This window comes from Amblyomma mixtum, chromosome 1 (assembly GCF_055824585.1).
Source record: "Amblyomma mixtum isolate Tamu chromosome 1, ASM5582458v1, whole genome shotgun sequence".
In the NCBI taxonomy this organism is placed as follows: domain Eukaryota; kingdom Metazoa; phylum Arthropoda; class Arachnida; order Ixodida; family Ixodidae; genus Amblyomma; species Amblyomma mixtum.
The window spans coordinates 313,506,643-313,533,767 of record NC_143012.1 but is presented as its reverse complement, the minus strand read 5'-3'; the positions used below and the strand labels follow the sequence as shown (position 1 = coordinate 313,533,767).

Sequence of the window (27,125 nt, the reverse complement as noted above, 5' to 3'; positions counted from 1 at the left end):
TGATCTTATACGCCCGTGAAAGTACAGCCAAGAGTCTTCCGTTGATCCGTTAGAACAGTCCTGAGAAATGAGCCTCTTAATTGCTGGCGCCAACTTTAACAGCTTTCTCAACTCCACCACATTTCAGGGAAACAGACACACGTACATTAACGGTTCTCTTTGAACCGATCGTGCTTTTCGACAAAATATAAAAAAAAAAGTGGTAATGACTCACACACCATAATCGAAGGACGAACGGAGTGACTAATAAGACAGCTACACAGCACCGGTGAAGAGAGAGAGATTCACCAATACAAAGCTGTTACGCCCACAATTCCGGAGAAAGAGCATTTAAAATTCTGCGACGGACCTCCCGAACACAGCCAATCCGGCGCAATGGTGGGGTGAAAGAATTAAAAAGAAAGGATGGCCGGGCCTGGTCCTCCTGGGTGAGCGGCTACCGCGCAACCAGCGAAGCGTGATCCAAGCGCTGTACATTTTTCCGCCGCCGTGGCGTCGTAATGGTTTCGGGCACAGCTCGAAGCCGCGAGCCAAACTGGGTGCTCCTCCGCTGTGCGCGCACCTACACCGTCGGGTAACAGCGCGACACGCCCTGCGCTTGGAACGGAGCCGGACTCGAGCTGCGAACGGGCGATTGGTCGCGGATTGCTTTGGCCAACGTGGCCTCCGTTTTCGGTCTGCCGGTTTGGAAAGGGGAAATACAAAATGTAGCCCCGTGAAAGGTGTTACTAGATGAACGAGAGCAGATTCCATAGGTCACTATTTTGAACTGCTGCGCAAGGGAGCAATAAAACTGATGGGAAGGTCAACAGGAGCATCAAGTTTGCCTCACATTTGACATTTCAGCTGTCGTACGTAGCATGCTCTGGTGTCAGGTAAACGAGGAAGGGTGAGCTCGACGCATCGTTTCGAGTTATCTGGGTAGTATTCCTGTTCGTCGTGTTCAAAAGTCTTCGGCAGGGTGCCCATTTCCAGCCTTCGTCGCCCCAGCCCATTCGCCTACAGTGAAAGCACCGCACATGGTCTGAAATAATCCGCAGGCTTCTACTACGGCGCCTCTCAAAGCGCATATGATGCTTCGGACGTTGAACCCCGTATACCATACCATACCATACCATACCATACCATACCATACCATACCATACCATACCATACCATACCATACCACACCACGCACACCATACCATACCATACCATACCATACCATACCATACCATACCATACCATACCATACCATACCATACCATACCATACCATACCATACCATACCATACCATACCATACCATACCGTACTATACCGCACCGCACCGCGCCGTACCGTACCGTACCGTACCATACCATACCATACCATACCATACCATACCATACCATACCGTACCGTACCGTACCGTACCGTACCGTACCGTACCATACCATACCATACCATACAAAAGTTAATGTCTCTCAACACGTGCAGGAACTTGGTAAAGCAATGTCACGTTGCTCTCACTGGAGCGTAAATGATGTGTGTTCAAACCTTTTCTCTTTCTCCTAAGCTACTGTCGAAAGCTGAAGCTCGCATACTATCCTTAACAGAAACTAAGGCACATCACCACTTTCCAATGAGAAACTTACAGTGCCTTATAAAAGGTATTCGAAAAGTTACTTGCCGTTTTTGTTGTCCCATAGGAAAAATGAATACTTATACGAAAAAACTGCCTCCGATGCTGGGAAAACGCTTGGGGTATGCATATGAACATTTACAAGGACTAAAACACATGTTACCCCTCCACAACTGCGGCGAAGAGAAACGAAGCGCTTGCGTGAGAGTAGAGATGATCTCCCGATGAGAGGCACAGAATTCCGTGCTGTCAGCTGATGAGCTCTCGATCACTCGTCACTGATGAGCACTCTATCGAATGTGGATACACTGCAGATATGACAGACTCCAGACAGCAGCACTCAAAAGTGCATAGCTAGAGTGCCCACTTGCAGGGCCTTCTCAATGCGATGCAGGTGAAGTCTGACGGTTTCTTCAAAAACCTGGGAGTGCATGGCAAGCTCACCACATATTTATTTAGGTTCTGGTATATGGCTTCCATAGAAACCTCTTCATCCAACACGTGTGTCCTGCGACTGTAGGTGCACAACAGAGAGGCACACCTCTCAGGCTGTACTTTTAGGACAAATTGCTGGCTGTGCGTTGAATCATAGTAATATTCCCAAAGGCTTGGCTGATTTCGCAGCTTTAATCGGTTGCTGACAAGCCCGAATAAGCTGTTTAGATCCCTTGAAGCTTTGAAGACTCCTTGTTTAGACCCCTTGAGTGCTGTGAAGGTGCAACGTGTGTGTATCCGCCACCATCAGTGTTCCTTCTTTTAACTTGAACGCTGTTTTCACTCTTATAAATGCGATATCTTCATATCAGTGCCGTGTTTACAATACGGCGTCAGAAAAAGCAAGAACACTTTTGGTTACCTTCCCTTACACGGTTTACAGCAAGAAAGCATGCACAAGTTTTCACCGACGGCGTGTGGCCTAGCCTTGGTTAATATTATTACATGACAGATGGCTTACACAAGGCAAGGCATACAAGAGAACGAACAATAAAACCCAAGGCACACAGTCTACGTCAGACCGTGTCACTATGTTCATGCGGTCATTGTTCGCTCTATCCGAGGCATTATTACCCAGATCTCCTTAGGCTCGTTACTGCCGTCTGCGAAGTAAGGTTCGGTAACGAAAAGTAAGAATAAGTTAACAAAAGCTATACAGGGGCGCGCGCCACCTACTCTCAGCAGCTTACACCTGCCCACGTCAAATGAAGGAGAGAGGAGAGAGTAAGCGCGCAGCCGGGCTGCGCCTTCTATTTATACTTCTAATTTCCGACCCGTCCTCTTCGTCAGGCGCCCATGTGCATGCCGGTCACGTCCATTCGCTAAGAAACACAAGTCCACACTATCTAGTACATAAAAACACACACAGAGGCTCGCCAAATGAATTCTGCGAAGTCTTCGCGCCGCGGAGTGCGGGACACACTCCACGCTCCAATAAAATCGCCCCTGACCCCCGACCCACTGCTGCAACGTCACCAGGCGCAGGCACACAAAACAACGAAGCGTCAAAGAACAGGCAGCCCTCTTCCCCACCTGCATGGACGTTTCCCACAAATTGCGATCCGGGGTCAGAGGTGCCGGCGAACAAACGGTACTAAGCTAAGATTCAACCGCGCGATCCTACACTGAACGCGTGTCAGAAGGGACGGAGCTAATCTGGTATTCCACAAACGGACGTCGTGCCTGACAGTTGGCCTCACCTTACGCGAGAGCAGCGACACCACTACGAGGCTTGTTTTCGCGCTCGCGGCCGCAGAAAATAAGAAAAAAGTCGGCGTACTGTCATCGCGCCATGCTAGATGCTGCTCAGTGTTCATCGCGCTCACTCGGCGCTCACATACGCTCACCGAGCGTATGTGTACACATTCCCCACCCAAAAAAATAACTGGACGTCAGCAGGAAGACCCAAAAGGAATGCAGAATTTTGAGAGACTGCGCATTTTGCGCTGTTTTCTGCTTAATGAAGTTTGCATTCTCTGGCTTGCAGGCTAGATTTTCGAGGCACATATCTTTAGGACCGCACTGTAGGGCTCACCTGTACAACAGTTTCGGTCAAATTTCACCTGAGTTAGAATAAAGGTTAACCATATCTATCAATAAATTAGTTGTCAGTTGCGCGCTTTTCACCCGGTCGCTGTTTTGTCCCTTGTAGATTTCTAGAGGGAGCGCGTGGAGTACATCAAAATGTTCGGAGCCCTTTACTACGACGCCTCTTTTCCTCCTTCTTTCAAACCCCTCTTCCTGGCTTCCATCCCGACGATGTTGTGGTGTCCACCGAACGGTCGATGCTGACATCCCCGACTACTACACATAGGCCGGAAACCTTCGCCTTAAGAGCTAGCGCTCTGAAAAATATAGAGCAATTTTCGTTTAAGTCGCCTATCTATACGTATTCGTTTTGTATCCATAAGTAGAAAGCTTGAGTAAATTGTTAGGCCTGAGATAACATCCTCACTCGGCACGACCTGCAAAGCTCCGGCGACGGCTCTAGTAGGGCTTGCGCTTTACAATAATAGAATGTGCTGTTAGCAGTTAGAAAAGTTTTCTCACCACCGGATGTCCACTACTTCTTGATAAAACTTTGATGCCATCTTGAGTACTGTAGGTCCCTCTAAACGCGACTGTATCATGACTGTGATGTACATCGTACTTCCTGCTTCTGTATTTACTTCACTTTGCGTTGCTGGCTTAGCATCGGCTGTCGAGAACAACACTGTGGCAACATGGCTAGTGTTTGATATTTGTTCGCCATTATGGTAGCGCACAGCTCATCGTGAGCGAAAATCATCTGCTGCATGTGCATGCGAATTCAGTATCGCAGGCCATTCTTTATTCTTCAGCAGACCAGTCTGACACAGCAGGGCATCACTGGAAATAGGATATCGAAAGAGGAAGTCCTGCGTAGCCTCTGTGCAACGCTGGTTGCATGCTATGGTGAAGCACGTTATCTAACCGCCCCAGACGTCTGCAGAGGCGAGATACCATGAAGATAAAGAAGGAAATCTTTCATACACGAAGAATTCCTCTTCCGACACTTCAGATCGTGTGCAAAAAGACACGGATAGGTTTTTCTTGGAAGGTTGCAAGTCTTGTGCTTTTGAAGCTGATGGGAGTCGCTTGGCGAAAATTTTCCAGCGCCGCTTATACGCTTGCAGATTGCCTATGTGGCACTTGCGTAGCTCTTTGTGGCATGCACATTTGAAGCATGTCGCTTTTGTTGAAGGAGTAAAGCTTTATTGTTAGTAACAGGATTTGAGGTTGTCTATTCAGCAAGATGTATTGATTCGTGGATACTGGCATGTATTAAATGGACACTGCGGATGAATTGAAGTTGACTTTTAGTAATAAACTACCACGTTAAAAAAAAAAGAAGCTAGCTTTCAATGGAAATGAAGTTTTTTCGAGCTAGAAAAGGCCAACAAATTACAGATAGGTGTCGCCACCCCAGGCCTTTTTCGCAAACAAACTGCGTTCGTAATAACCGCGGATTTCTGAGGCAACGCGACAGAGCCACTTATTTCCCGACGGTGATCACTGAGTCCTTCTCGATCTTGATGTCACTGGTTCGAGTTCAGTGGCGGAAAAGTTGAAATTGTAAATTCTGGGGCGAAAAATGAGTCTTTCGCTGACGGACAAAGATCAGCATAGGTAGAAAGAGAAACAGAATAAAGTTTTACCAAAACAGAAGCCGAATGGAGTTGCCTCTAGAAAATGTTTCTGGAAGATACTGTAGCCATTATAGTTGCAATTCGCCCTAAATAAGCAGGTACTGACGTACGCAAAAAAGAAATGCAAGGAGTTACCTTTCCGCGCGTTGTTAATGAACTGCCTCAATTTGCATCAATGCGCTTCCCTATCTGTCTGAATTAGCGTGGAGATTTTGTAAAGATATGTTAAAGTCGTTTAGCAACTTAATGGGACAATTTCTATCAGTCAAAGTGATTAGGAAACAGCAATGCAGATCTAAGAATATCTAACGCGTAGGTGCTTTAACAATAGCTTACGAATTGACGGAAAAGCTTCGCTTAACGTTCGGTTAGACTCTGTGAGACGCAGGAAGGCCGTTCTCGTTTAGAAAGGAGCCGGAAGAAAGGGAGAGAGAAAAGTGTGCCAGCACGAGTAACAAGAACATCTATTTCTGTTAGCTCTAAAAATTAGATAATATTAGTGAGCTTCTTATCTGCCAAGTATTTTAACAGTAGATAAATAACGCTGTTGCAAGCAAGATGATATATATTAAAGGTAGAAACATTAAGTTAGAAGTATAGCGACCACGAGGAGTGAGAGTCTGCAGAACAGTATAAAGAGGCTGAAGACGGAGAGTAGGTAACTATGTGTTAGTTTTGAAGGCAAAATGCGGCTAGCAACATAATGAAACAAATAGAAGCCTGCAATGAAGCACTGATAACGCAAGTTGCTCAGCCACAGTTGCTGAAGATTCACTATTTGTTACATCAAGCCCTGAGATCTCATAATCTCCTTATTTAACTGAACGCGTTCGTTATTTAACTGAACACGTTCGGGAGACCAAACCACCTTTGCTTTTGAGCGAGTATCGTTCCGTATTAAGGTAGAAACTACGACGTTTTAAGAAACAGCTGTCGCCATAGCATAACTAAAGATTGGCCTTTCTGCAGCAGGTATACCTACCTCACGCCTTTTATAAACAAAATTTGACTTTCTGCTGAGCACCCGGATGGCCGGGCTATAAAAACGACAAAGTGTGCTCGGATTACTCAGCCTATATACCCTCAGAAGAATAACGATAGGTCCTCCACTTGATGTATTGAAATGCTCGATGGATGACGATACAAATAAAAAAAGACAAACTTATCTGTTGCAGGTGTTCGAATAAGTCGTAAGTGATCAGAACATATCGGTGCCGTCTCCGCCTACCCTCGTAATTGAGACTGAGATGCCGAGCAGTCAAATCATTCTTGGACATCACTTTTTATCGTCCGGCAACTTTGGAATATTGTAAGATACTCTTATGAACATTGTTATTACAATGGCTTAACCTTTTAATGCATAGCAAAATCTTGCTTTTAAAGACTGTCCTTCGCTAGCACTGAGTACTTAAGACTGCCACAGAAAACCAATGAGGTGTGCTTTTGACAATAAAGAGTGCAAAACTAGAAACTTGCCATGGCAGAATCTGCGGATATGTTGATTGCTACGGTGAAACCTTACGCTACGAAAAAAATAGCTTTCATAAAGTACTTACAACTGAAAAAAATGGTGGTTAGAGCTAGTTAGTACATTTTCACAACTTCACCAGCGCTGCGCCGAGGAACAAAGACAGAGAACAAACAGGGAACAAAGACAGGGAACAAAGCGCTTGTCCTTGTCCTTCCTTCTCTGTCTTTGTTCCTCGGCGCAGCGCTGGTGAAGTTGTTACAACTGAAAATTTTGCGTGTTTCTGGAACTTCTGGGTATGGTGAATGTTTCTGGATCGTAAGTGAAAAGGTGCAAATGATATATAAGTAGGGATCAGAAGATGACTATGGATAAAAAACTTGATGAAGTGCCGTGCGTAATTGGAAGCTGTTACCCTGCATAATGTCTGAAAAAAAATTAAATTGACACTAACTCATTTGCAAAACCAAACCTTTCACTTGTCAAAGCGAACATTATGCCCGAGAACAAGGCATCCCAATCTGCGGCTAGGCTGTCCGAGTTGGAACGTCGCAGGTTTGGCCGAGCTGATCAGGATTTGGATACCCCTTAGGTTACGACAAACCTTCTATTCATAACCGCAGAGTACTAGGCAAACGGGAGGGTAAGTACAACCAGCATCAAACTGACGTCAGCTGCAAATGCTTCCTTGCTTAAAACATACTCCACCTTGGACGACTGCCATTAGCACTTCAGGCGAACAGCGACACCAGTTAACAACATCTAGTACCTGGAAAGATGCCTGTCGGTAAAAGGCAGACATAGCTGGCGCCCTTCCATGCACGGGTTAATGCTACGAGTGCAAGGACGGCCACCTAAGCGGGCGTCCTTGAAAAGAAAAAGAAGGGAGAAAGAAGCTCATCATTAATGACTGTAAGGGCTCTGTACTTAGGCTCATTGGTTCAGGTAATGAGCCGGACTCTAGTCGTTAGTTGAAGCGGTCAGGTAAGTGCGAAACTAATGTAGTAGTCGAGATCGTGCGCAGCACTGAAACCGGCGGCAGTCATGAAGAATGAAGCTTTTCCGAGCTGAGCTTTGACTTCCTTGTACTGGACTTGAGAAGAACTATGGTCAGCTGCAGTGAACTCATACAACCCCTATACACGAAGGACATCTATGACGGACAGTTCTGAAATCGAAACGCACATATTTGTTGTGAAAAAGAAACTGAAGCTTCCTTTCTTGGCGAAAAGTGCGTGAAAAAGTACCGATGTGTCAAACTTTCAGAAAGGCAAAAGAAAGAAAGAAACGACATTGTGGTATAAAGAGTAATCTCGACATACTTCAATATCGCCTTTTAGGATAATTATCACAGCTTCGAAAACAGGTCGTACAAAAGCACTTTCTCTGCGACAAAGAGGCCACTGCGAACCTGTCCAATATGCAGAGTCCAAGCTGCTCTTTTGAGGACATTGTTCGCTTAACCAGGGATGCCCGGTTGCCTGCTTGCTGTCATTCATTTGAAAGATTCTTGTTTTTCACCAATAGCTCTCTTCTAGTTGACTTCTCTGTCGTGACTGCCCTACAATCTCGTTTTTCTTACTGCTTAACCTTTTTCTATGGAGTGTATATTTTTGTGTGCCCCCAAGATATGCACAGTGCTTTAACCCTTTCATCCCGAGATTTATTTGTTTGATTTATTTATTTATTCGAATAATCTAAGTTCCCACTCGGGTATTACATAAGAGGGGAGTGGGGCATACACCAGAACAAGATTGTAAGGCTCCTGAAGACGACACAGAAGATATTCCTGAAGATGACATGGCAGTGAAGACAAATAAGTGTGCGTGACGGGGACTGACGAGAAAGAAAGGGAGAAAGGAAGGGAGAAAGGAAGAAGAAAATGGAATGGAGGTTCTGGGGTGTGGTGCGTGATGTGGAAGAGAGTCGTGAGGGCAGGTCATGACGAGTTCCGACTGAAGTGTCGTGGTCGCACAGCGGTGAAGTAATACTCGCTACGGCCGGACGTTGCTGAGGACGACACTGTGAGGGTTGGCGTGGAGGACCGCTACAGACAACTCGGGTTCCAGCGCGGAGTAATGAGCACGATGGAGAGCTCTCGGCTGGACGATCCCTACAACCACAGCGGCAAGGCTACCTCAGCGAGTCGATGTGAGTGAATGCGAGGAACTTGGCGCGAGTGTACCTTGCGCGAGCGCGTTACGAGACAATTTCGCCATGTTACATTGGGGCAAGTGTCTAACGTGTCGCTTGGGTCTTTACGTTAACTGTTGGAGTTTTCCACCTTGCCTTGTCTTCTGTATTAATTATCCTGCCCTTGTTGTCGCCTGTGATTACAATATAACCACGGCAAGGAGGGTCCACCCATCAGCTACAGGACGGCGGCAACGTCACACGATTATTTGATGAACAAAAAAGCGATACTAAGTGTAAGTGAAAGTAGGGAAAGACTGTTTGGTGTATAAAAACTGACGCCTAAAAGTAGTATGTTTAGGAAGAAGATAATCAAAAAGAAAATATCACATAAGCCTTTGATTATCAACTTATTGCGTGATTTCAAATGGAGTCAGTGGGACTTGTTTTGTGCGAAATGCATACTGACATGACTAGCATTTAATTGTCTAAGGAGATAGATAGTGATGTCCATGTACTCTGTCCAACAAGTGTACCAATAATGCGACTGAACTGACTTAATTTTGTTAAAATGTTATTTTTCTTGATAAGCTTTCAAGCAGTTCTTGTTATGCTTGAGTTCGTGGTGTGTGCGATATTGCTGGCATGAAGTACGAGGCTATGAAATTTCACACAGCTCGCAATTATCTTTTATATCATATTTGTAGAGGGCAGTGAGCGGTCCTTTCCATGCCCAAACCTTGAATTGGCTGGAGGCACGCATTAGTTATATCGGGAGGCAGCGTGTAAAAGCAAGGAAAACCGCGCACCTTTGTTTTAATAGCCGTGCATTTAGGAGGGCCTATAAGATTTTCATTTAGAGCTCAGTGTCCAGCTTTTTGGCCAGAGTAAAAGCTTGCAAAGCTATGTGCTCATAGATTAAGTCATCAAACAACTTGTTGAAGTAGTTGTGTGGTAAAGTTCCTTTGTTTTTTTACAGAGGTTCGTATTTTTCTGTTATTTTTTTCAGTTTTCGGCAGTTTACTACTCTGCACCCACACAAGCGTTTGTTCTGTGAGAGTAGACTCTAGGATGGCTTTCAGCTTTCGGTGCTGTCACATTACCGCTTGGTTCTTCATCATTGTCGCAATTTTCAGTCTTGATGTCAAGGCCTAGAAGATGTGCAGGTTTACTACTTTAGCATTCAGCTGTCTTTCTGCCCGCTCGTGCGACGACTACTAATACTTCGTCGGCGAATGAATCTATATCAGCGTCTTGCACGTCACCGCATGGGCTGAGCAACTCTTGGCCCTTCTTTCTTTTCCCCCAAAATTGCCTGCTCTGAAGGTATATCGAGTGCGGAATGTTTCTTATAATCATATAAACAAGCAATCGCAAGTAACTCAAACACAATCACGGCGAACATTTTACGACAGAGCCTCCAGCTTCCATTTATTCTATTTAGAATCATGCGTTTTAATCGATATCCTCAAATGCACTAAAGTACTTTTCTCTAAAGGAATTTATTCTCTAGGAATAATCTGAGGCATATTAGTGCTCTTGCACTTATTAGATGAAAATTTAAACTGTTTCCTTTCCTGTAAGCTTTGAAAACGAGGCAGTGCCAACTGACATTAGCGACAGCAGAGCGTGTAGATTTTTTAGACCCCTATTGTGAATAAGAACCTTTGTCCGAGAAGTGAAAAGTAGATACCCCATGGAAATACGTGTTTATATTTTGAATGTATTGCAACACCAGTAGACATGTTTTCCACTGTGACGCCTATTGGTCTCTATATCACTGGGCCTAAAAGGGCTAAATGCTAGAGGTGAGGTCGGTAAAAAATTTCGTGAAACGAAATTGTGGGGCCGTGAGCCAGGTTTGTGTGCAAGGTACGTCGTTAAGTGAATAAAAAACTTGTTTGGTAGTGCTGTGCCCATGAACGGAAACGAAGCGTAGAGAAAGAACTATGGCTTTTGTGAGCTATCGTCGTATGAAACATAGGCAAGGCTTGTTGTTTAAACCGAACAAAAGGAATAAAATTGATAAATTATTTAAACATGACTGTGCGCCAATGGTATAGTTTGGAATACACACCACGAAAGAAAAAGGTGTAACTTCTACCATAATTATAGACACTTTATGCTTAGCGGTGTGCACAGAGCTGCTTATACAGGCAAAACAGTGTTTCCGACGAGGACGAACTAGCGTGAAAATATACAGACCGTCAACGCTATATATATAGAGAAAGAGATAAACCGGTATATATTAACTAAGAAAACCTATACACAAGCCGGACACAAAGTGCACAATCTGTCGAAACTGTACGTAACCATAAAATCAGCTACCAGGCAGCTGTTATATGTATCTAAAATGAAATAGCGCATTTATGATTTTGGAGCACCAGGATCATTTCATCGCGTAAGAACGTTGGCGCATAGCGTTGGTTTAAATCCCGTGCTATCTTTAAGCTGAGAGCACATTCCAGCTTAGCAACGGTATTGAGAGACTCTGCTTCGCAAGCAGCCCACTTACCTTTGCTTTGGCGTTCACATTGGCACCGAGGTCAATAAATTTGTCGGCCAAGCCCACACGGCTGTCTTTGACGGCGTACATAAGTGGAGTAAATCCCGTGGCCTGCATTGTCAAAGCAGATGTAGAAAAACAAGATTTAGTAGAAAGCTCTGATTCCCCTTTTCCTGGCGGCGCCAAATAACCTAAGAACGCTATAAAACAAAAGCAAAATCTTGAGATAAGGGAAATAACTACCGGTGTTTTATATCCGGGATAATTAACGACCAACTCTGTTTTCAGGCTAGAACGGTTTCCCGGCTTCGCAAGAATTTAAGTTCCTCAAGAAGTTGAGAGACTCAGAAATTGCAAAATTGTGTGCTTAGACCGCGTCTGATCATATCGTATCTTATTTTAACTTTAGTTCCTCGTCTACAGTTCGCGCAAGTAATGTATTATTTCTAAACAAGCACAGTGCTGAGACTGACCAGCGTGAATCCGCTTATATGAGTCCTAATGGAGAAGAGAATCTTCGATAATTGTTTTTTAGTCAGTTATTAAGAACTTTATTTCATATAAGCATCAGGTTTCCAATCAGAAAGGTCAGCTTTAGTCCACGACTATTAGCGATGCATCACTGAGCTCTTGTGTGGAAAGTCCAGAAGCGCGTGAGCTCACCAGTGAAAACTCCCGAAAAACAAGTACACTTCCTCCTTCACGAGAAAATACTTAAAAGAGGGAGGGCCTGTATCTTTTATTCATACCTGCTCAGAGTAACCGAAGACGAGGACACCGCGCCTTCCTGATCCAGTTGGGAAATTAGACATTAAACGCCGTTAGGTCAACTTCTGGTTTCTTTAATTCATACTCCTTAAAGATTTGCGGGCTGAAAAATTAAATCATACTTACCTCGTCAGCGAGGTCCGCAGGAAGGTCTCCTTTCTCAACGTGCTTGAGCAGAGCATCGACACCGAGCCAGTCTCCCCTACGAGACATGTTCAAGATCTTCAGCGCGAGCTCGGCGTTCGCCGTCGTTCCCGTCCACGTGGCTCCTTTGGGCCGCTCTTGTTCAGGAGGCTTCGAGGCCGCCGCATCCTCAGCGGTGCCCTCCTTTTTTTCACCCGCGTCCGTGGAAGCCTCTTCTTCGGCCATGGAATCCGGAGAATCGGCGAACAGCAAGTCCATGGCAGCTGCCGCAGCGGAGGATTCTTGCTGAGGTTGGCCACTACCAGACTCTGCTAGCGACGGATCTGAAGAATCCTGATGGGAGTTTGGCTTGGACAGAGAAAGCCTGTTGTGAAGAAGCTTGGCGTTCATCACAGTCTGCTGGAGTTTACTCGGTGCCACGTTGATCTTCTTGGCGGCGTCCCTCATCCTGGAGAGGACGCTCGTCTTCTCCTTGGGCTTCGGCTCCACGGAGGAGACCACTTCGGGAATCGGCACGACGGGCATCGTCGTCGCATTCTTTGAGCCACCCTCCTGGACAAGCAGGTCGGGTTGCTCGCGAATCTTGAACTCGAGCTGAGCCGGCACATCTTGCTTGTTTTGTTCTTCGGGAACGGGGGTGAGCGCCTTTTTATCCTCGAAGCTCACCTTGGGGATGCTGTTCTCCACCGGCTTGACAGTTGACTTGCTGGATTTGTTCGACGTCTTGGGATGTTTGTTGACTGGCAGCGTGGATCCGCCTCGACCCCCTCCACCGACTCCCGTTTTTTCTTTGACGCTGGGGGGCTTCTTCCGCGCGGGGAGCGATTTTTTCTGTCCTTTCCGCCGACCGGTTCCGGTAGGACCGTTGAGGGTTGAGGTTTCTTTAAGCAACGGCGTCTTGTCATTGGACGCCGCCATGTCGTCCAGGAGCAATAAAGGACCGTTGGCGATTTTGTTCGGGGCGCCCGAAGCGTCCGCAGCGTTTGCAGCGGCGCGAGTGCCGCGCCGCTTCTCGTTCGCCTCCCGCTCGAGCTCCTGGAGCAGACGAATTGGATCCATGATGGCCTCCTCTGAGTTCCATCGGTTTCCAAGGCGACGGCCGCCATCTTGCGAGGGACTGTTGTCAGACGCCATCGCTCAGGGCGCCTTTTTTTTTTCCCCTCGCTATTTCAAGTTCCCGAATGTACGAGCGTCATACTAATGCACCGCTTCGGTCGAAAGGCGGCTTTCATTTCATTTTTTTGTCGGTCATTTTTTCTTTGAGTGCTCAAGCAAGCGAGACTGGCAGGTTATAGTAGCAAGGTCGGCGAGGCTTTCGGTGAACTGCGCAAGTAACGCTTAGAATTTTTTTTATTCGGTCCTCACGGCGGATGTCACCACAAGCACAGCGGTTAGGTTTTATTAAAGAACCAAGAAAAGCAAGAAAGAGAACTAACACAGAACGCGTGAAATGGAAGCTTGCTTTGAGAGACGCACATCCGTCAGGGAAGTCTACTGCAAAGCTATGGAATTAAAGTCCTTGAGCGTACCAGCTCTCTTTATGCTTTGTTTCGCTTAAGCCACCGATGCTTCGCGACCGAAGTTGGAGCTTGCACTGAGATTACATTGTCGCCCGTCCGACCAGAGCTACGTTGGCACTGCTCAAATTATGATGAGGCCTTGTTCATTCTCGCCTTTTCGAGGCTCATGTCTGGGTGTCGAAGCGTAACCAGAGCCCTTACAACATCACACCCACAGCACTTCTCTGGTATCCGCTTTTTCCTTGACCGATGGTCGAACTCATTGCTTCCTTTGTGCAAAGGAGCACTCGCGCGCACCACCTCACTTACGGCAAACGAAGAGAATGATCACCGTGCGACGGAAGATCTCTACTTGACACACATACACACGCGAGAACACTTTGCGCTGCGCACTACCACAACGACGACGCACTGGACGACGACCGAACTTAACAAGTGACTTCAACGATCCACAGTGGAAAAGCCAACAAGGTGCAGCAAGCCTGCGGTCCGACGCAAGAGCCCCTGACTTTAGGACTTTAACTTCGACGACACGTTCTGCTGGACATCCCAGGACAACAGTGAGTCACCGCTGCGAGGGAGCCTCCTCAGCAGCGAAGCGTCGATGACTTCCAAGAATTACTGGTCTTCACCCAGGACGCGCGCTTCCAATGAGCCCACGACGCAACGGCCTTTCCGTTGCCCCGAAACGAGGCGTTTTGACCAGCAGTTCGGTTCCTATCGGCCACGGCCCGCTACAGGCAAGGATAAAGCGGGCCCACCCATGACGTCACGAACGCCGCCACGAGCAGTGTGGGAGAGCGCGTGGCGTTTAGGCAAGGCAAAAAAGGGGTGGAGGGCGGAAAATGAGCGGCTGGAAAGACCGGCAGAGAAGAGAGAGAGAGAAAAGTGGGCCCTTGGAGCGTATTTCTTTTTTTTCGCCGACAAGCCGTCCACGCGGTCGCCGCTAAGCGCCCCTCCCTGGACACCTCCTGCCTTCCCTCCTTCGTCCCCCTCCACTCACCTGGCTCGATGTGCGTTTTATGCGTAATTTGGCGAAGGGGCACAGCGGTGGCTCTATGCTTACGACCCCGTTTCCGAAGCCCCCGAGCGCTAGCCGCCGTCGCCGAAAGCGGTGGTCACGTCCCGTCGTCGGTCACGTAGCTTGGGCTCGCGCGCCGAGTTTGTCAGAAATGAGGAGAAACAAAAGAAACGAGAAATGAACGAATGCTGTTACCACAGGGGAGGAGAATGCCGCAACGAACGAGTGGATAGTAGGAGAGAGAAAGAGAGGCATTAAGGACGTCCGAACGTAAAGAGCAGCGCACAAAAATATAGAAGCGCCCGGTCAATAGAAAAATTAACTGCTCGGCGTCTCCACCCTTTTCAGGTATCTCGGTTTCGTCGAGCTGTAGTAACAGAGCGTTGTTTTGTCCCCTAGAGGAGGTGTGTTCTTGTCCACCGGCCGCGCCACAACAAACGAGACCTCTTTGGGCATGCCGAACGGACGGCGACGCCAAAGTGAACGCGTGAGGTTCGATTAGGTGTCGCATCTTCACCCCTGGTAGCTGTGTCATTTTGCGAGAATCATGGTTCACAGGAAAAAGAAGGGCAGACATGGGTGAGCTTTCAATCTTGTGCAATGGCCCAAAGAGCGCGTGTCTCCAATACGTCCAATGATGATTATGCAGATGAGAGCGTCAAGGCAACGGCGTGGCAGGGAAGGGGAGTGGGGGGTGGAATAGGTAGTGCAGTGGGGCTCGGGGCTACAGGGGTGCACAGGAAGGAGCAATACGAAACGAAAAACTTGTTTCGCACACAGAATCAAATTTACTTCTTACTTTTACATAGAACCCGAAAGAGCATTAAGGGGATCATGTGTCTAGAAAAAAAAAAGAGTTCGAAGAGAAACAAAAAGTTGCCTTCTCCGTTTCAGATTAATAGTAAACGTTCACGGCACGCACATATTTTCACCCCTTTAGTTCTTTTACGGCCTATACTTGACTGCTGAAATGCTTACCCTGGAGATCCTTGTTGTCAATCTTATTTACTTCACTGTTCTCGTATGCCTGCACTACAAAGACTAATACATACTCTTGATTACTGCCAGTATGCCGCCGCGGGGCTCAGTGGTTATGGTGCTCGGCTGCTGACACTAAAGACGCGGGTTCGATCTCGGTAGCAGTGGTCGAATTTCGATGGAGGCGAAATTCTAGAGGCCCATGTACTGTGCGATCTAAATGCACATTAAAGAACCCCGGGTGGTCGAAATTATCGGGAGCCCTTCACTTCGGCGTCCTTCATAGCCTGAGTGCCTTTCTCTTGCATAAGGTGTGTTGCTGGGCGAGTTGGTTCAGGTTCATCTTGAGAAAAAACGGCGCTTGCAGACAAAGAACAAGAACGAGGAGGACGCACAACTGCGCTGACAAACAACTTCATTTCGGAAGGCAGCCGATCTGCACTTTTTATACAGAGCCGGACGCATTGATGCGCGCACAAAAAAACCAGAGAAGTGCAAGCACGGAGAGCCAACAGATATGCAAACTATTCTTATCGTCACTCATAACCAATAACGCAGCCAAAACAAGCGAGAGAAAAAAGGTTGCTATTTTGTGATTGTCCAGTTACTTTCTGGGGATCGTAACTGACCACTGAAATTTGTTGCATTTCAGATGAAGAAACTGTAATTGTAATCGGTCACTTCTTTTCTGTAACATGTACTAGACTGGTTAAGATGAACAAGAATGTTTGCAGTACTCCCAGTTTGTTTGAATTCAACGTGTGGATAAGGTTGCGTCGAATTTTCACGTGTTTGGCCCCGTGTGACGCTCTCATAAGCCACTTAATACCCAAACTGTGGACACACCCAAACATGGAAACATGAGAAACGCTGACTCTTTATCAAGGGTTATAGTTGCCACCGGGCACGAACGGGAGCTAGCTGCAACTAGAGATGTGACTGCCTGAAAAAGCCTAGAAGAAGTAGTGAAAAAAAAGTTGTTTTTTTCACGGGTTAGAAGAAGGATAAAAAAAGTCTCACGTCCCTACGCTCTGTACAAGTTGGTTTCAGCTGTTAGGAGTGTGCCAAGCAATATGTGCTGTCCACAAGGTGGCAAAGTCTTTGTATCAATCAACCACTGATGTCAGCCGCATGCCGGCAACTCCGATTTCCCTGTCATATGCGTCGAGTGAAAGAAACTGGTCGCAGTTCGGAAACGTACATACGGAGCTGCGCAACAGACTTGCAGGAGAGCGCGTGCAAAATCTTGAGTACGCAGGTACTCACGTGAATCTGAACGTGGGAAAAGGCTTGCAAGGAAGCATTTCCCTACCAAGCAGTAACGAGCCACACTGATGGAATGCTTCGTGTCGATTGCAGTCTATGAATTATGTGACCATTTTTTCCTGAGAACGCTTTGCAGCATATTAGATTTGGTTCCAATATATAATTCTTCACTTATTCCTTAGTTACAAGGTAAATGTGCTTAATAGGTTGCGTTAAAAGAAAAGAACCTCGAAATTAACAGGTTTATTTCTTCCAAGGCTCAAAATTTCTTTAAATATTACATCTCTAATTTGCAAGCAGTCGTCATCGATGGCGCATACGGCCATCAATTGCGTCATCATTGGCCAACAGTTGCGCCATTGCAACATTCAAATTCGTACAACGCGTTGATAAACTTGGCCGAACTTCCGTTTCGTGCCACCAGCGTGGCGGCCAGTTACGACAGAGGTTTTAACGCGTCAAACCGACGGTCATTCTTTTACTTAAGTGCAACGAGCAACGTGAATCTGTTGAATAACTCTTAACCACCCTTCGAGCTGGAAAGATCTGACACCTTTGGTAGCGGAGAAGCCGTGACGTATCGCGTGTTCACGACTGCTGTCGTCAGCAGCTCTGCGCAGCGAGGCAAAGCGCTGTCATCCGCACAGGCCCAGCGCGCTGCTGCTCTACATCGGCGTCGACAAACGAGTGGCCAGCCAACGCGGCGTCATGAATAGCGATCAGGCGTCAGCGTCGGGGCCAGACACACGAACGCACTCGTCGCTGCATGTCGGGTCACACCTGGCCGAGAGAAGAGGAACGTCGCGGGATGCTTGCTTTGCCGTTTTCACGCAGGAGCCGGAGGGCCGGAGGCCATGAGGTTAGAGCGGGGCTGGTTTCTTGCATTGGCCCCGAAGAGTCTTTCTTTCTTTGTGTCTCCTTATACATTGTCCAGTGGCGTCCACATAACGGCTGCATTGCATCATGTTTGGTAAGTTATTCTTTTGTGTGCTGTGCCACTTTCACACTGACATCTATAGAAGCTTTGCCCATCCATCTTGTCAAGTTAAACATGATGAACCTCTGGCTTCTGCCTTTGCTCAGTCTCAGAAAAGATGAAGGTGCCAAGAAATAAAGTTAAGAAAGCGATTGAGTTAGCACCGAAAGGGCATTCGGGTGGCCACTCGAAAAGGAAAGGTACATGCGAAAGTGGTGCAGAAATATCCGGTAACGAAAGAGAAGAAGACGCAAGGCTATGTCTTCCTTTTTATTTGGGCTGTAGGGATGGCTGTCCCTCGATGGCTACTCAGACACAGAGGGAGTGGCTGTGTCTGTCACACTTCCAGGTCCCTTCCGCATGTAAGCACCACAAACAAGAGCCGACGAAACACTAACAAAAAGGAATGAAACAAATGCCACTAGCGGCCCGTACTCTTGCTTCGCTGCGGCGAAGTATAAGACACAGCTTTAGCCAAGGAGAAAGCTGCTTTTGCACAGCTCATTAATAGTCGAGAACGGGAGCAGGTTGTTTGAGCAAATAATACGATCACGCAGAAAAAAATTGGACGACGCTTAATGAACCCTTAAGAGCCAAACACGACAGCAATAGAGATCCGTACCGCGAAAGTACTCCTTCTCTTTCATGCAATGCTCAATAACGTTCCACCTGCTCATAAAGTACTTGAGGAAACAACTAATCTCCGCCTTAAGGACATGACGCTATAGCGTTAATGAGTCCCTTCAGCGGCCTGGGGTCCTCTTTGCGTATCACTTTTCAGGCACGGTCATTGTCTACTTTTCATTCATAGATCGCGCGGATTCTTCTTACCACTTTTGGCGCAGTGGTGCAGCGGTTAAGCGATACGCCACAGCCCGGCAGGTGATTGTTTCAAACACAGCCACCGGTAGGGCTTGTGAGACACAGGTTGCTCTTCCCGAGCTACCTTAAGGCTAACTTTTGCCCAGATATATTTCTTCGGGAGGCTGCCTATCTCTCGAAGATGCGCAGTGCCACGTCATGCAGGTGGCAATTGCATTCACTTTATTCCAATTAATTTCATTGCCACCTGCCATAATGGGCAGGTTGCCACCTGCTTTTTCGCGACACGGACGGACGAACGCCGGCTTTTCTCGAGAACGACAGCTCTAATGCTAACGCATTAAATGCGTTTATCTCTTCGCACATCTTATAGAGCGCTTGTATGAGGCTCACGCTCTTTGCACTAAGAGCAGTTATGCAGGGCTGCACATGACTTGGCGAAGACTATTCACATGAGGAAAAAGGTAGGCTTTGCCGAAGTGAAGAGCCCGTGCCTTTTCAAAGTAAACGAGATATTCTCGACGTCCGGACTCAGTATTTCTGCAATCTTTGGCCGCCTTGACATGTAACGTGCTGTGCGGGGTGGCTCGAACGACAGCCTTTATTACGAAAACAGTCTTATAGGCTCAGCCTGTTCATTTTGCCTGGAATGCAGTGCCGCTACAAGTGCTTCGACAGCCGCGGCTGCTAAACTCACCGTTCGAGCAGAGTCTAGCGCCGCCGGCGCCAGGATCCAGTGGTCCGTTTCGTCTTCTTCGGAACTCCTCCGACTCCTGTGACTACCTTCCTAAACACATGCATAGACCTCGTCTTTAAAAAACAGACCTTGTTCTAACACCTCGAACAAGTTTCATGTCACTGCTCAGATCACATGGTTTCTTTCATGACAAGGAATAGCACCGCAACACTGTTCAAGTATACACACGAGAGCAGTGCTCGTTTGTCAACTTTTCTCTCCGGTGATGCGCCGCAATTCTTCGTCGTGGATCACCAACAACTAACTAGACCACACCCTTGCCCCGTAAATTTAAAATCCTGACTAACAAGGTCTGGGAGAGAATCGTTATTGGATGAGCAAGCATGTTAAAAAAAAGGATGGTCTGTAACTGTACTTAATTGCATGTCTGTCTCAAAGCATTTAACTCAATACATTGCAGATGAAAACACGTCAACAGCTGCCCCTGAATTTCGCATTACCGAACGTAGTAAGCGTCCAGTGACATTTTCATGGAACGGGTGCTTTCAAGCCGCAGCTGTACAGCGCTTGAGCGATTCTTAGAATTTCCCTAAACACGTGCTCTTTCTCACGGCAAAAGAATTCGCCGAACGATATACGATCCGTACGCTGTACCTCTACTCCTTTCTCGACGATGGTACAGGAAAAAATAGATAAGGTGAGTTGAACAGTAAGCACGTTAACAAACATCGTCTAGCTAGTTGTTGTAAGTATTCTATTCTGGAGGCTGATTTCAATCAGACAACCGTGAGTACATGAAGTGTCAGTATTACATTTCTAAAACATGCTTTTGCGCCCCGCGCTGCAGCGACTGTAGAGCTTACCTCGAAGGAATGCTCCGTATTCCGATAATATAATATGATAATAATATAGTGCTGATAATATATTACGCACTGACGGCTACCCGTGGCTTCCGGAGTACAACTAGCCGCTTTGAAACAAATAGTAAAAAGTTGAAAATTTTCTTCGGACTAGATTTTTCATTTCAATTTTTCGCCCCTCAAATGTTCTATGACGACGTCAACCACAGAAAACAAACCTGAAAAAGCAATTTCTGCCTCGATATAAAGATTTTTAAACAATGCAGGTGGTAGACTATTCACAGAAGAAACAGAAACTACAAGAGTGCTTGTACTACTCGAATGTTCTTGACTGTCTCTCGAAGCACGTACGCTTCAGCACGGCAAAATTTCGCCGAATGACATGTGCTTGCAGGTTGCACTTTTTCCAATGACGACTGTACGTCAGAAAACAGCTGAGAAAGTTAGCACGTCTAGGTATTGCATTTTGGAGGCTGATTGTAACTAGGCACCCACCGACGGCCGTAAATGCATGTCATGTCATGCTTTAAGTTTCTAAGTAAGCTGGCTCACTCCTGGCTAAGGGAAGCTTGCTCATTCTGTTCGACTTAGGGAAGACAAAAAAAAAAGCCCTTCTTGAACCTGGGCACCACGGAGGTCATCAAGCCTTCGATGCACCTCGTTGACGAATTTTTGTATACTCGTCTGGACTCGCTCCACGCGGCCGCCGTGGAGATCCCGTACTCTGGAGACAGGTTCAGCATGGTGGTCCTACTTCCGGACTCCCCGACGGGGCTCGCCGCGCTCAGGGACGGTTTGTCGCTCGCTGTTCTCGAAGGCGTCGGCAGGAAGCTAAGCTCCACGCTAATGGCGCTCTGGCTGCCCAAGTTCGATATGGTTTTGTTTGGTTTACGGGGTTTAACGTCCAAAAGCGACTCAGGCTATGAGAGACGCCGTAGTGAGGGGCTCCGGAAATTTCGACCAGCTGGGGTTCTTTTACGTGCCCATACATCGCACAGTACACAGGCCTCTAGAATTTCGCCTCCATATAAATTCAACCGCTGCGGCCGGGATCGAATCCGTGTCTTTCGGGTCAGCAGCCGAGCGCTGTAACCACTGAGCCACCGCGGCGGCTGGCCATTTTTCTATATGCGCAACCTGAGAGTACAACATTAGTAAAATGTAGAAAGGATGAAAAATTTCTTCATAATCCTTGGCTGACAAAAAGTTTTATGAACAGCATGCGCTGAAAATAAAATTTATACAAAAAACCAAGATATAACATTGTGGTGTTGCTTTAGCTTCGGGCCACAAAAAGTAAAGTACTCTATTGTCCTAAATAAGCTACTAAAATATGCGAAAAAGACATCAGCAAGAACTCTATTAAGTGCTAATAATACCAAAACACAAAAGAAACTTTTAAGCGAGTGCCTCTGCTTATCCCCCGCAATTAGTCCCCTTAGAAAAATATTGCAATGGTACAATGTTTCTAGATCACACGAATATTGTGAATACTGTTACTTCTTTTCCGCATCTCAAAATAGTTGCCCACATATTTCGGAAATTCATTTAAAAGGCGGAAATCGCTCGTTTTTCCTTTTTTTTCTGTTCCCCCCCCGAATTAGAATCGTCAAACACTAGCCTTAAAGGAATTAGTCCTGGACTTGAGAAATACCCTCTCTCCTTTGGCTCACCATGCTTCTGATCATGTTCATATTAATGTGATCTTATCTTTAAGAATTAAGTTTTTCTTGCTTGTATTAAAATACCGAAGGTTATTGTGGTCATCCAATGGGGACACAAACGTTTAATTTCTAATTACCGACCCATACCAGTTTTATCAATTCGCTGCAAAGTCATCAAGAAAGAGGTAGTCAATTGTTAAGATAAATATCTAAATAAATTGAATATAATTAATTTCTGTCAGTTTGGTTTCAGATCCGGCCAGCTGTCTAACTTGGCTTTTATCTGATTGTCTTATTTCATTAAACAGTATTGATAATGGTGGTTTTGTTGGTTCTGTGTTCTTAGATTTTTATATAGGTTTTGACACGACTCATAATTCCATTTGCTTAAAAAACTCGAACTTTACGGTATTACAGGCCGTCTGCTACGCCTTCTCAAAAGCTGTTTGCATGATTGTAAACAAATAATAATTATCAGTGGAACTGTGTGACAGACTAAAACTATTGCTGAAGATCTTCCTCAGGGCTCCCTATTGCGACCTGTACTGTTCATATTATATATTTACGATCTTCCGACTGTATTAGTGCAACTCACTGTGTTTTATACACTGATGATACACTATATCGTTATCCAACATGTTCATTGACGATCTAATATTGAATTGAATGCCGCATTGCATGAAACAACAAAGCTTTGTTTCGATACTCAATTGGGCATAAATTCCTCTAAAACTAAATTTTTAGTATTCAAAACTAGTTTTAACGTCCTTTGTTGCACATTTATTTTAACCATTTGTTCTAGTATTACTCCGACATTTGATTACACCAGCTTTGTCGCCAACATTCTGTATTCAACGCCTCAAATTTCAAACCACATCATCATCTGCAAAAAGATCTTCGTTCGGCATTACAGCACTCATTTAAGCTCTTCCATATTTTCCTCATAACATACTCTTATCCTTGTATAATTTATTCGTTAAGAACCCTGTCACTTACGGCATTGTTTCACAAGGAAATATCTTTGCCATTTTTCGACTGTACAACATTTACAAAACCAGGCCATCCGCATTAACACACGCCGTTCCTTCTCTACTAATGTTCGTTCCATGTTACATGGTCACAACGTCCTATCAGTAATGCACCTTTTACAGTATCAACTCAAGATCACGTTCTTCTGACCTCCTAATACACCTTTATCCCCCCCCGCCCCAAACCTCGCTAATCTACATGAATCAATTTGCTAGGGTACACCAAGTTCGAAAACTTTTGGAGTCCTTTTGAATTTTTTCTGCAGGCCAAATTCGTGATATCGCATTTTCTTTAAGATATTGGCTAAGAAGGCCCCAAAGTTTTAATCATGTCACTTTCTCAGTAGACTATAGGTATACAGGTACTAGATATACGTTTCTGTGGGACCAACGCGACTTGAATAAAAATTAAGGTCTTTATATGAGCCAAAGAACGATCTTCACAAAATAGACACAAGTGGTGTTCGTTTACTGCTCTAGGAAGAATATTCTGCCCCTTAAAAATGTGAATTGATTTGAATCGAAAAAAAAAGAATCAGAAATGTAACAAAGCTATACATACTTTATTCCAACAAGATATTTACGATGCGTTTTTTTTCTGACGCTTTTAACCGTGTGACTGTTCTGATAACGCCCTTCCAGGTGGTTTTCCTCCCGTGCAGAAACCGGAAGATGACGTCTCGCACCTCAAAGACTGTTAACTTCACCAACGAAGAGAATGCGGTTGTTGCTCCTGTCTCTGATGTAGTAGAGGAATGGACGATCCACTGTGAACTCGATGGGTGGCGGAGGTGCGTTGAACGAAGCAAGAGCAACGAACGAGATACCGGTCACGGCGGTCGCGACAGTTCCTTCTTCGTTCACCTCCACAGCCGCCTTGTGGACAGCGTCCGAGATGCGAATCAGCGTACTCTCACTGATGCCGGTGAAGTTGGCACCCCCTCCGAAAACGAGGTTCAGTCCGACAGCTCGCATCGCAGGCACCAGGTCGTAGCGAAGGCTCATTTCAAACTTGGGTAGCCTGAGCACGATCATCGTGGAGCTAAGCCTGCTGCCGACGTCATCGAGAACAGTGAGCGACAGACCGTCCCTGAGCGTGGCGAGCCCCGTCGGGGAGTCCGGAAGTAGGACCACCATGCTGAACCTGTCTCCAGAGTACGGGATCTCCACGGCAGCGGCGTGGAGCTCGCCGAGGCGGGTGTACGGGAAGCGCCTAGTGAGGTGCATCGCCGGCTTACTGACCTCCGTAGTGCCCAGGTTAAGGAACGGCTTGTTTTGGGTTCTCGCCTTGTCGAATTTGGTCACCCAGTTCCCCTTGAAGTAGACGGCGTTGACGATGAATAGAATCATGTCCAATGGCTGACCCTCGGGTAGGATGCTGTCGATCTTTCCCCGTGTCTTTCCACGTACCCAGGCGTTGACTTCAGCGGCGACTCTAGGACCATCAGTGGCGAAGTCCACGGACCTCAGCTCCGCGTCGAAGATGTCGTGCAGCTGCTGCCTGTAGCTCTCGGCGATTTGGAAGTTGTTCTGGGCCAGGACCATGTTGGCCACTTCCAGCGTGACGTTCGGCGACGACGTAAGCTCGAGCAGGTGCTTGTACGCCGCGAGGACTCTGGATTTGTCCGTGAGGCCGACCCGGGTGTGTCCTAGCACCGATGCCAGCTCGGCTTCCGAGCTTCCTCTGGCGCCGGCGTAAGCCATGCCGAATGCAGCGGCGATGCTCGTTGGCGAGAAGAAGACATTGAACGAGGGTTTCTGCGCCGCCAGCTGCTTGAGAAGCTTCACGGCGAAATGGTTGTGAGCTCTGGCGAGCAGTGCATCGTCGGTTTCTGATGACACCAGCGCGATTACTGCGAAAACAACGTACTTGGCGAGCATCGCGGATGTTTCCAGAAGGTTGCAGGCCTCACGCGGACGCCTCTTTTTAAGCGTACTTATGGCGGTGTTTTTTGCGTGTTTTTTGCCGCTTATTTGCGGCAGCCAATGAAAAAGGGCACCTCTCGCCATACCTCTGCACCTCTCGCCACACGCGGCGCTAGGCACTTGAGTGTACACGACAAGTTCTATCTTTAGCTGCGCAAGGTATTGCCGCCTGAAACGACACCTGTTTTTTTCTTCCGGGAAGGAAACCCCGCTGGGAGGCGTGCCTGGGAAGCACGTGTGCCAGGTGCTGAATACCGTGGTGAATACCGTCTCGCAGCAAGAAATGTCATTCCTTTGTGCACAGAATGGGTCGTCTCCTCGCCATTGGGAAGTCACTCAGCTGCACGTGCTCATTGAGCTCATTGCTCGTGCTCATTGAAGTGAGCCTTTAGTGGTAGCCTTAACGGGAGTATTAAGTGGCGGATATTTCACGTTCATGGTGTCTGAGATATATATTTAGTGCTAACAACACCTGGATGGGGCTTAATTCTAGTAGTGCGGAAGCTCTCATACGCTGAACAACCAGGAATATTGTCCGATATTGTTTTGTGTCTATGACAGGCAACAACGATGACATGTTAAGTTGAAAAAAAAAAAAAAACATATCACATAGATACCTCGAAAGTTTGCTCGGCCAACCCCGAAATCGACCATGCCCAACAACATGGTGACCTCCGATGTTGGCCCTGGCCCTTTCTGAAACTGGGCCCGGGCCACCGTCAAAATTTAAGCTTGGCCGATTTGGACAAAAATTGATGTGCAGCCATAATTTACTGTGCCCAACACGATGGCGGCCTGCAAATTTGGCCCTGACCATTCCCCAAATTTGGCCTGGGCCACCCCTGAAATTTTATTTCGCCGATTTTCACAAATATCGGCACCCAATCATAATTCACCGTGGCTAACACGATCGTGACCTACAAATTCGGCCCAGTCTATTTCTAAAATTTGGCCCTTGCCAACGCCGAAATTTGACCTTGGCCGATTTCTACCAAAGTAGACACCCATACATTAAATCGACCATGCCCAACACGATGCGGACATCCAAATTTGGCCCGGGTCATTTCCGAAAATTGGCCCTGAGCACCCCTGAAATTTGACCTTGGAATTTTGTGTTGTTTATGTGTTTTTCATCATTATATACTTCGATGCCTAGATGCTGCATAGTATTTTTTAAATATTACTCTGTTGAACTGCAGCAAGCTTCTAATATGTTTTCCTCAGGTTTTTCCTTTATTGTCCTCGTAATTGATTTAATATACTTAGCATTACTCTGCAGTCTGCTGAACTGGTCATATTGATTCCCATCCTTGGTTTTTGTTTTTGCCTTTTTGTCTTTGCGCTTATCAGAAGCTTGTTGTGAAATCCTGTCCATCCCAATCCTCTCCTCCAAGGATCACTTGAAACCAACTGTGAAGTCTCCTGAAATAGTCTCCTTCATGGACGCGTTAAATATATCTTTATGAAGCCCGCAGTGCAGTCCGATTCATCGCAGTAGTACTTGCATACGTGTACACATGTTCTAGCCGTAACAGAAGTAACATTTTGCTTTGAATTCTATCAAGTATTCTCTAAAGTAGTGTGTACAACCTTACAGCAGTGTTTAAGATATGAATGCAGCATTAAACCAAAATTAATACCATACATATAATAGATGAACCCGCGAAAATGCTCACAAATATGCCCGTAGTTGCACACAAGTTAAACGTTTCGACATTGATGGGTTTCCTGAAAGAATCACACGTGCACAGGCGACAGCATACTGAGGCTTAATCTCTGTAACCCAGCCTTACGCGTCCCAAAGAGGTAAGTGTTGCATTGGGTAAATTGGGAAATGCCTACATATGTTTGAAGGGCACTGATTCCTTATGCTGGTAATGGCAGCGAATACAGTGTGTAGTTTGCAGCCCAAGGGCGAATCAAATGCGTAAAAATACCAATGTCGCGATATACAGCTAATCATAACTACCTCAGAGCACTTACATACACGCCCTGCTTTATATGCATGTCCACGTATGATGGGCTCCAGCTAGGGTCTGTGTAAATTACCTGTAGCTGCCAACGAACTTGCACATCATTGCAGC

General features: G+C 46.5%; 1 protein-coding gene and 1 pseudogene across 1 annotated transcript in view; both read right to left on the bottom strand.

Annotated features, from left to right (window-relative positions):
* nompC (no mechanoreceptor potential C) overlaps nucleotides 1–14,700 on the bottom strand; it is a 93,149-nt gene extending 78,449 nt beyond the window's left edge. The window contains exons 1-2 of the mRNA XM_089566987.1: nucleotides 12,266–14,700; nucleotides 11,381–11,482 (exon numbers count right to left, since the gene is read on the bottom strand). Coding sequence (XP_089423113.1) covers nucleotides 11,381–11,482; nucleotides 12,266–13,417 — 1,254 coding nt within the window. The 5' untranslated portion in view covers nucleotides 13,418–14,700. The remainder of the gene's footprint in view (nucleotides 1–11,380; nucleotides 11,483–12,265) is intronic.
* A 9,058-nt stretch (nucleotides 14,701–23,758) lies between these two features.
* Nucleotides 23,759–25,013, bottom strand: LOC149372502 (iripin-2 pseudogene; annotated as a pseudogene).
* Nucleotides 25,014–27,125: the final 2,112 nt, after the last annotated feature.